Source organism: Acanthochromis polyacanthus, chromosome 16, assembly GCF_021347895.1.
Source record: "Acanthochromis polyacanthus isolate Apoly-LR-REF ecotype Palm Island chromosome 16, KAUST_Apoly_ChrSc, whole genome shotgun sequence".
Lineage (NCBI taxonomy): Eukaryota > Metazoa > Chordata > Actinopteri > Pomacentridae > Acanthochromis > Acanthochromis polyacanthus.
This window is the reverse complement of record NC_067128.1, coordinates 10,170,973-10,179,812: the sequence shown is the minus strand read 5'-3', so window position 1 is coordinate 10,179,812 and position 8,840 is coordinate 10,170,973. Positions and strand designations below refer to the sequence as shown.

At 42.4% G+C, this 8,840-nt stretch overlaps 1 protein-coding gene across 1 annotated transcript; it reads right to left on the bottom strand.

The window, feature by feature from the left end:
• Positions 1-1,826: 1,826 nt before the first annotated feature.
• nr2e1 (nuclear receptor subfamily 2, group E, member 1) lies at positions 1,827-8,613 on the bottom strand. The gene is made up of 9 exons (XM_022190438.2): positions 7,925-8,613; positions 5,207-5,352; positions 4,401-4,488; positions 3,811-4,046; positions 3,141-3,287; positions 2,787-2,883; positions 2,518-2,667; positions 2,286-2,391; positions 1,827-2,057 (listed from the first exon to the last, which is right to left on the bottom strand). The coding sequence occupies exons 1-9, from the start codon at positions 7,983-7,985 to the stop codon at positions 1,895-1,897; spliced, it is 1,194 nt and encodes a 397-aa protein (XP_022046130.1). The 5' UTR covers positions 7,986-8,613; the 3' UTR covers positions 1,827-1,894.
• Positions 8,614-8,840: the final 227 nt, after the last annotated feature.

The window sequence follows — 8,840 nt, the reverse complement described above, 5'->3', positions numbered from 1 at the left end:
TTTATGATGGTGCAAAACACATGCATAATGCATAATTAATAGATAGCCTGTTAGCATTTAATGCATTAATAAATAGACAGTGTATCAGGTTGACCAATTTAGTATGTTTAATTGATTATTTATATATTGTACGTGATAATTACCATAAATTAGATCTGCCTGTACCTGTTTATTCTCACTTTTGGTTTATTTACAGGAACTAATCATCTCCAAATTTCTGTTCGGACTTGGAGAAAACAGAAATAGTCATGTCTTGTGTGGGGGGAAAAGTGCACACTGAATGTTCCATTTGATAGGACTACAGCCCTGTTTGAGCTTAAGGCATGTCTGTGCATTTTAAGATTTAAAAAAAGGCTCCTCATAATGTGACGTGAATGTTAGTTTGTGCAGCAACATGTGGCTGTTTGCGTTTGAACCCACAGTTTGATAAGAGCTTCATATTTGCTGTGAAAACAAACGCTGCTCTGATTTGTAGAGAGACATCGATCTGAAATGCCCCCTTTTACGCGAGTGGATTTTAGCTCATTTGGTGGCACATAAAATAATAAGAGGTAACTGAATTAGCCGAGGCACTAACAAATCCCATTAACTCGCAGTGACTTGATTATTTCTTAATGATGAGCTTCAGGGATTCATAATACATCCTGCATTAAATCAACAAGTTATTAGCCCTTAATCTTTTAGCATGTGTTTTATACCCAAATTATAAACTGTTACCATTAAGTATTTAGTTATTTATATGTGAAACACTTGTGATTGTTTTGCTGTGCAGTATAAACAAGCTTCAAAACTGCAAATGGTAGTTTTACTGTATATCTATGAAAACTGTTTAATTCAATGTCTTTTATTCTCTCCAGTTACAACTGGAAATAGTCATAACCCCGGATATTTACAGCAGAATGAAAACATCACAGGCCACAAAAACAAAACAAAAAGAAAAACATTTCCAAGTGCTGAACATTATTTTATCCAGTGTTAGTGTCTAACTCCACAAAGTCGACCTAAACATGTTTAATGCTGCGCCTCAGACAGGACACACCAACACAAACAGGACAGTAGCCACTTAAATACAGACACCATCTTCAGATGAATGTACGTTTATAGTCAGGAGGCAAGGCAAGCATATCCTTTTTAAAGTCTCTTTCCTCGCAGAGCTGGCACCTCTCCATTGTAGCGTTTGGTTTCAGCACCGGATCGAGGAACAGCGACTCACGTCCTCACCGTTACGCATGCGTCATCCTTTTTTTTTCTTTTTCTTTTTTGGTTTCCTCCGTTGGGATTGAACACAGCAATAAAAGATTGAATTGGTCGTCAAGATCATTGGTCTCACAGACACTCGAAAAACATCTTAATATACAACATCTCTTTCCCACACGTACTTGGCAGGTGCTCTCAAGAGTCCGTAGGTGATGTTTCCACGCTGTTTGCCCTCAGCACAGATGGCAATTTTCGGAATCATACAGGCAGTTCTATGTTGACACGCTAATCCTTAACTAGAGCAACTGTTAACAGGCTAACTGGTGATCAGGCTGCGTTGCAGTCTTTGTTTCAATGGACCCTCTAGCACTAAATAGGCTATATTAAGACAGCCTAAGAGATTTTGTGCTCAGCAAAAAATCAGCCCAGTGGCTAGAGCTGCTATGATTTGACGCTCTGTCGTGTGTGTGTGTGTGTGTGTGTGTGTGTGTGTGTGTGTGTGTGTGTGTGTGTGTGTGTGTGTGTGTGTGTGTGTGTGTGTGTGTGTGTGTGTGTGTGTGTGTGTGTGTGTGTGTGTGTGTGTGTGTGTGTGCGTCTGTGTGTGCCTGTGTGTGTGTCTGTGTGTGTGCCTGTGTGTGTGCCTGCCTGCCTGCGCGGGCCTTCACATCTCCAATATTTTTTTTCCCGATGCCAAAATTCATATATCGCTGGACTTGTACATGTCGGAAAGGAGCCTGGTGATGGGCACGTTGCCGATGGTCTTTTTGAAGAACACCTCCTCTATGGTGGACGGACTGACGGAGCGGAGCGCCGGCAGGAGCAGGAGCAACTTGCCGAAGCGACAGGGCTGAGTCGGGTACCTGAAACACATGACTGGGGTCAAAAGCAGCCTCGTCCCCCCTCCCCCTCCTCCTCTCCGGCTCTTTGCGCAACACTGTCTTGTCCAATTAGCGCACACCTGTAACACATAGCTGAGCTGCGTCTTTGCACAGCTGCAGAATTACAATGAGCAGCTTATTGCCTCATTAACTTCATAATGAATCTAAGTAGCTGCATAAGATGGATGCGTAAAAGCATGCGGTAGATACCTGGTGTGGATATAACTGTTGAGAGTGAGCTGGGCCTCGTCTTGTAGTGCTGCGATGGCGCTGGCATTGCGAAAACTTCTCAACTCGGTGCTGCCATGTGTAGGAACTGTAAGACAGGATTGTTGCTATAAAAAAGACTCTTGTTTTCATCCCCATTTCTTCTTCAGATTTGGTTTTACGCATGCTTTCCCAGCTCCGAAAATGCGTAAAGTGTGCAGAGAGCTGTACTCACCAGCTTTGAACGTCACGATACATTTCAAACATGCGAACTCTGTGGCATCAAGACGCATCTGCCTGAACCTGGTCACCACCTCTTGAAGTGCTTGAATCTCAGACATGATCTTGTTCATCCGCTGAGACTCCGTGTTTTCAGTGTTCATCCCTTTTTTTTTGGATAAATATAGAAAACAAAAATGTCACCATACGGGATACAAGCACAGCCCATATTTCCATCTGCAGCTCCTGGGTGTTCACATAAGCTCTCTCAAGTTTCTTACATACCAGAAACGGCAAGAAGAGTAGTGGAGTCCACAGGAATGGCCCACTGCGCAATGCCCAGAACGAATAATTCCCTCCATGCGTCCTCCAACAAAATCAGCTGGTAATGAAATCACGGTTCATTTTAATTCAGGCGTTTTTAAGCACAATAATATCCGTAATCTCTACATAAATATGACATTATTTCTACATCGTGCGTATTTCTTTTGGTCAGTGTCGAAGAAGTTTGTTTCTTCACTTTAAATAGATTCCCTGCACCTGTTTACAGTTTAAAAAGAGCCCTGCAGCAGGGTGATACTCATAGAGCTTATTTAAAACGCTTGCAATTCTCCCTCGGCCCTTCAGTCCAAATCGTACCTGATCAGATAATGGGAGCGTGGAGAAGGCGGGCACACTTTTAGCCCACTTGATGCTCATGAACAGGAGGCGCGCCGCCGACTCGCACACAGACTCCGTGGCCACCTCGTACAGGTACATGGGGGTGCCGCTGACCTCGTGGGGATACTGCAGAGAGAGAGAGAAAAGATTATCCTCATTATTATCACCGTGTGTCAATTTATGTTTGAAAGAAACGCGGTTCAGAGAATAGTGAACGACAAAGGTCAAATTCCAAGCCCCAGCACCTGGTTTTATAATTATTAGTGTTGCTTGTGGGGGATTTACAGTGAGAAATCTAATTGGCGGATTTGTGGTTCTTACAGGCTGCTAAATCTGGACAAGAATTTCAACTTCTAACCCTCACGGGGGGGAAAAAACAGTAATCCTATAATAACATTTGGGAAGGCTATAATACAAACATCATAAACTATTAACGAATTGCACATCTTAGAAATTATAATTTGCAAACACGACTTTAAATCCTGTAAATGGCAGCACAAACAGGAGCAAAGAAAATGTCCTGTACACCAATTACGCACGACAATGTCTCATTTATATCACTTCAATAAACCGAGTAACGCATTCAGCTATAAAACCAGGTGTGAAAACATTGCAGATTGTTGAAATAAATGTCAAACCTACAGCCTACCTTCGGGGTTGGCTGTGCTAGACCCACGATGGCCTGTCTCTCGGGCGTCGTGGCCACTGTGCTCATCTCCAGGTTGTGAGGCTCCAGCTGCGTGACAGTGGTGAAGAAGGGAGGCCCGGGCAGTGAGGATCCGGGGAAATGCGTCGAGGAACCGTTCACTTCTTTGTGACCCCTGAAGTACAGAGCGACCTGTTTGCGGATGGTGGACGTCCGTGGGCCCCTCTCATGCTGAACGGCTGTGGAGCGGGACACAGCAGACAGTGAAGGAATGATGTCTCTAAGGGTAAATTGCTCTTTTTTATTGCAATTTCACAGTTAATACTCATTAAGCTATAATTGTTTCTAAATTTTAAGGACTCAGAATGCAAATGCTCGACGTGAAAGAGGAATAATTGGCTGTAATGAGCTTCCCACAGAGTGTAAATAATGTAAAACAGGCTGAGGGCAGGTAGCCTAATTATCAACTTCTTTTGAGTCCTTGATTAACAGCCCTTAATACTCTTTTCCATACGAGTTTGCCCACCTCCAATCCAAACTCCACAGCATGGCGTTTCTGTGCTCAAAGTGATAATTCAATTAAGCCCATTTACCGTCTTTATTCATGTTCACTTCCAGACACTTTTTCAAACGGCACGCTCGGCACTGGTTTCTGTGAGTTTTGTCAACGGGACAACCACCCTGTACAGAGGGAAAAACGGGGGGCAAGAAAAAAAGAGAGAAAAGTGTTACAGTTTCTGGTTAAATCTCTATTAGACATCTTCTTGTCATTATCCTCCTGGGAGGCCAATCTACAGGTGAAAGATCGTGCTATTATCTTGATGGTATGAACCTGCTCCCCTGCCGCTCCAGAGCAGTTTCATCCCGAGGGATAAGTACTCCATCCCGCCCTCTGCTGCCTAAATCCTCCGAGGCATCACATTAGATTGGATTACACCTGATATATTACGGCTGCGAGGTGTTTAGCCCAGCACTTAATGGTGCAGGCATGACACAATTAGGTTCATCAAGGGAGACTTAACACAGCGTCCCAAGGGAAAAAGCAAACAGAAATCTGCGCGTAAAATGCGCATTCCGTGCGTAAAGCTGGGAATTCTTTTAGGAGGAAACTCAGGCACTCAGCCCTTTTGAGGATAAATGCAGTACCGGTTGCTTAGATTATTTGGTGAAAGTAAGAAAGTATTAGACACAACAGTGCACCGAATGCTCACTTGGTCAAATCATTTTAGTCGCTTGTTTTTCTGACTTGCTTGGATTTCCATTCAAACGTGCCAAAAAGCGACAAGAGCGAATGTGAACTCGCGTACAGTAAGTGGAGTTTGCCACAAACAATTCAGACCAGTGTGTAAATCACAGAAACACCTGTTCACCACTTAAATAAACTACAAAGAGGCCTCACCTGCGATCCAGATTTACAGACGTAGGTCCGGTTTCTGCGGATGCTCCTCTTAAAGAATCCCGAGCAGCCGTCACAGGCGTAAACACCGTAGTGTTTCCCTGAGCTCCGGTCGCCACACACTTTACATGGGATGTCCAGAATACGACCTGGAGGAGGCCCAAATGTCAATTAGATAGGAGGCTCACTGAATTATCAAGCACTGGAAGATGCTCAGCTCACTTGAAACGGATAAAGTCTTACGTAAACACAACAGCATGTTTAGGATGTGGATAATTTGCAAGAAGAATTTCAAAAGTTGACAAAAAATTGTAACTTCACCGTCAAATTTTTGCAGTTTAGTTGTGTAAGTTAGTCAGGTGAGTTTCGCAGATGTATTATATTAAATACCTGCCCTGTAGACATTCAATGAATCCCAAAAGTACTTCGGTTTAGATGCACTTGAGAAATTAAAATATCGTTTATTAAAATACTAATTTTTGTCAGACAGTCCCATAAACACACGCACACGCCCGCTAACACACACGCACACACACGCACCCTGGACAACACCCCACGCCTCGACCGACCATGACCATGGGAATTCGGTGCGCACATTTCAAGAATAAAGTCCGGTGGGAAGCGTCATATCTGAGCTCTCTAAGACAATGGTCTGAGGGCGCACAATGGAGACATTAGGGGAAAGTGTTAACTTAATGATTTTCCCCCATTGAACCTCGTCTGACTGCCTGGATCTCGACAAGCTGCCAACTCCACTTCATAATGGGACTCGACAGCTGCTTTATCCCACAGGTCTATAGGCCCCAGGATTAGGGAGTGACACTGCACCATGAGAATAATGCGCACCAACTCGTTTCACCAACTCAAATGAAGTGTATGTAAATCGACCCTGGTGTAGATGAAAAAATGTGATTTTTTTTGTGAAGATTTTGTATTCAAATCTCTTAAAAAGAAGTATATTTGTATGCATATGAGGGAGGCTTTCTCCCCTCCATTCTGGAGGGGAAAGCCGTCTATGTAATTACACTGACGTTTTGCCACCTGCTCATTGATTCACCAGTGACCCGTCAAAAAGGGTAGCATGGGAATAACTACTCAGCAGCAAAAACAATGACTTCAGGGGAGAGTTATAGGACTCCAATTGGCTGTTTATTGAGAATCAGAAGGCCGTGGAGGCTGTTTGACTGTAGGCCACAGCCGTGTAATTGTCATAAGACTCAGAGAATCAGTTTTTGATGCAGCATTTTTGTGCGTAAATAGTTTATTTGAGCGAGAAGTGACATTTTGAAAGTCATCTTCTCATCACGGGAGAATTTGTGTAAAATAAGTCCCACGGGTAAGATAAAGGCGTTTTAATTACTGGATCTGACAATTTTAAATAAAAAGTCTCATTGGAAAGACTTATATAGATATTTAATAAACCAAATCTAAACAAGTCAGGTTTATTTGTGCGCTCCCAAAGTTGAATTCGACTAAAAGATGAACGAAAGGGCAGAAATTTCACCAAAGACAGGCTCCAGCAAAAATTAAACTGTGGCTGCTGAGAGTCAATTAAATAAAAAATGGCACAATTTTGTTGTGAAAGGGGGAAATGTATTTAACTTCCCACTGTGGGGGTCCAGTGCATCTCCATTGTGTGCAGTAATTGCTTGGAGATATATGGCATATTCTATTAACGTAATCACCATCAAGGAGAAAGATAATGCTGGAAATTCACTTTTACTGAGGGAAGGAAAGGTTTCCTATCACCATCAGAAATACAACAGATTTAGAGTTTTTATTATAATTTTAAAACATTTGAATTATTTACAGCAGCTGATCACATTTGAGCACCTGGGGATAAAACAGAAGCAACAGTTTGACATAAACGTTTATGTTTAAAAACTGCTAAAAGAAACGCAAATGTGAATTTAACTTAAATGTTTTGAAGCAGGATAACAGCCCAGTTTAGGCCTTTATTATAATCAGAGTCTGAATAAATTTGAATTCACAGTGAGGCCTAGAGGGATAACTGCACAGATTAATAATTTTACTTGGATTGTAATTAGATTTCAAACCATAAACCACAAATAAATCAGTAACTACATAAACAATCCATAGTTTAATCTAAATCAATGAGCACTTTTAAGGTGAATTAAATTAAAATCTCCTACAGTAGCAGAGAAATTCTGCGCGCACGCATTGAGACAGAAAAAGCACGAATTTGTCCAAAAGATTTGACTCAGTGCAGGAAGAAAATAATCTCCAAGCTGAATTTATACTATCAGAGATGAAACAGCTCTCTGTTTACTGCGTCTTTTATCCTTTTAACTGAAAATGAAATTACAGGCAACAAGTGGCATCAAGTGGGAGGCAAGTGGGGCTCTTGAGGAGGAATATTCCGAACATGGATGCAGCTTATTAGGCCTATTTTCTTCATCTGATCCATTTTATCTTTTAAACGAAGGCACGTGTACAGAAATAGAGCCCTTAGTTTTTGCTATGAGGCGCTTTAATTATCAGCCGTGGATCTGAGGAAGAAACGGACCCGAGACTTGGATCGATACGCTCGTTTTTTGTAAAGAATAAACTGATTTAATTATCGTAACGGAGCTCAGATGACGTGAGAACTATCAACTCGTGTGCAGACAGCATTTGCTACTTTTGTTAACTTTCATTTTTATTACCTGCTCCTTGTCAGGCCTGTTCTGTTCAGTCACAGAAGAGATGAGCGAAACTTACTTGATTTGACATTCAGAATATCCAAACAGCCACTTGTTGAGCCGGTAGGTTTGCTCATCATGGATCCTCGATATATATTTTAAAAAGAATCTGAGTGGAAAAAACCTCCCCCTTCTCTTCTTCTCGATAACCGAAAAAGTGAAATGTCTGAAAGCGCAGCACTTTTCTCGGCTTCTTTCACCGGCAGCAGCGATGAAATCGGCAAAGTCCGGAGCCCAAAGTTGACTCAACCTCCGATCGAACAACTCCAGAATCAAGACACGCGACTGCACATTGTATCAGCAACTCTCCCACACGCAGGGGACCGACCTGGAAGCTCCGGTTAACGGCGACAGCAGCCCTCCAGCTCCGGTGCACAAAGTTGGGAGTTGCGGTGGGAAGAAAAAAAAAAAACCTGGAGCGCATCCGACGGTGCCAAACCGGTGGGGTGAAAATAAAGAAGGAAAGAGCTGAAAGGTATAGAAAAAAATATAATTTGTATTTTCTGACAGGCCAAAGCTTGTTAAACCCCAGAACACGATGTGACTTTGTGGTGCGAGTTCCCCTGAATAAGCCTTGGTAATATTTATGAGAAGTGTCAGGGGGAGGCTGGAGGGTGGAGATCTCCACTTCCTTCATCCACTTGGCTTTCTACTCCAAACTCTAGCCTGACGTCACTGGCGTGTGAGGCAGTGTGTGAGTGTGTGAATGTGTGTGCAACTGATGTGAAGTGCCTCATGGATCCAGAGCCACCGCAAACAACAAAAAAACACGTGTTGCATGTACGTTTTCTGCAATATTTAAAATCATTTTTACGCACCATTTCATCATTACGCACAGCAGCATCCTAATACTACTGCTACAAACAATAATAATCAGTATTAATAAGTCTAAATTATGTCCAATTAAACTAAAATCGCATAGCATATATTTTTAA

Bases quoted from the DNA above. Each gene is read 5' to 3' on its own strand.
- nr2e1 (XM_022190438.2), bottom strand. From the start codon at position 7,985: ATGATGAGCAAACCTACCGGCTCAACAAGTGGCTGTTTGGATATTCTG. The intron at 5,353-7,924 runs GTAAGTTTCGCT...GGCCTCCTCCAG, and splicing joins TATTCTGAATGTCAAATCAA to GTCGTATTCTGGACATCCCA. The intron at 4,489-5,206 runs GTGAGGCCTCTT...CCCTCTGTACAG, and splicing joins TCTGTAAATCTGGATCGCAG to GGTGGTTGTCCCGTTGACAA.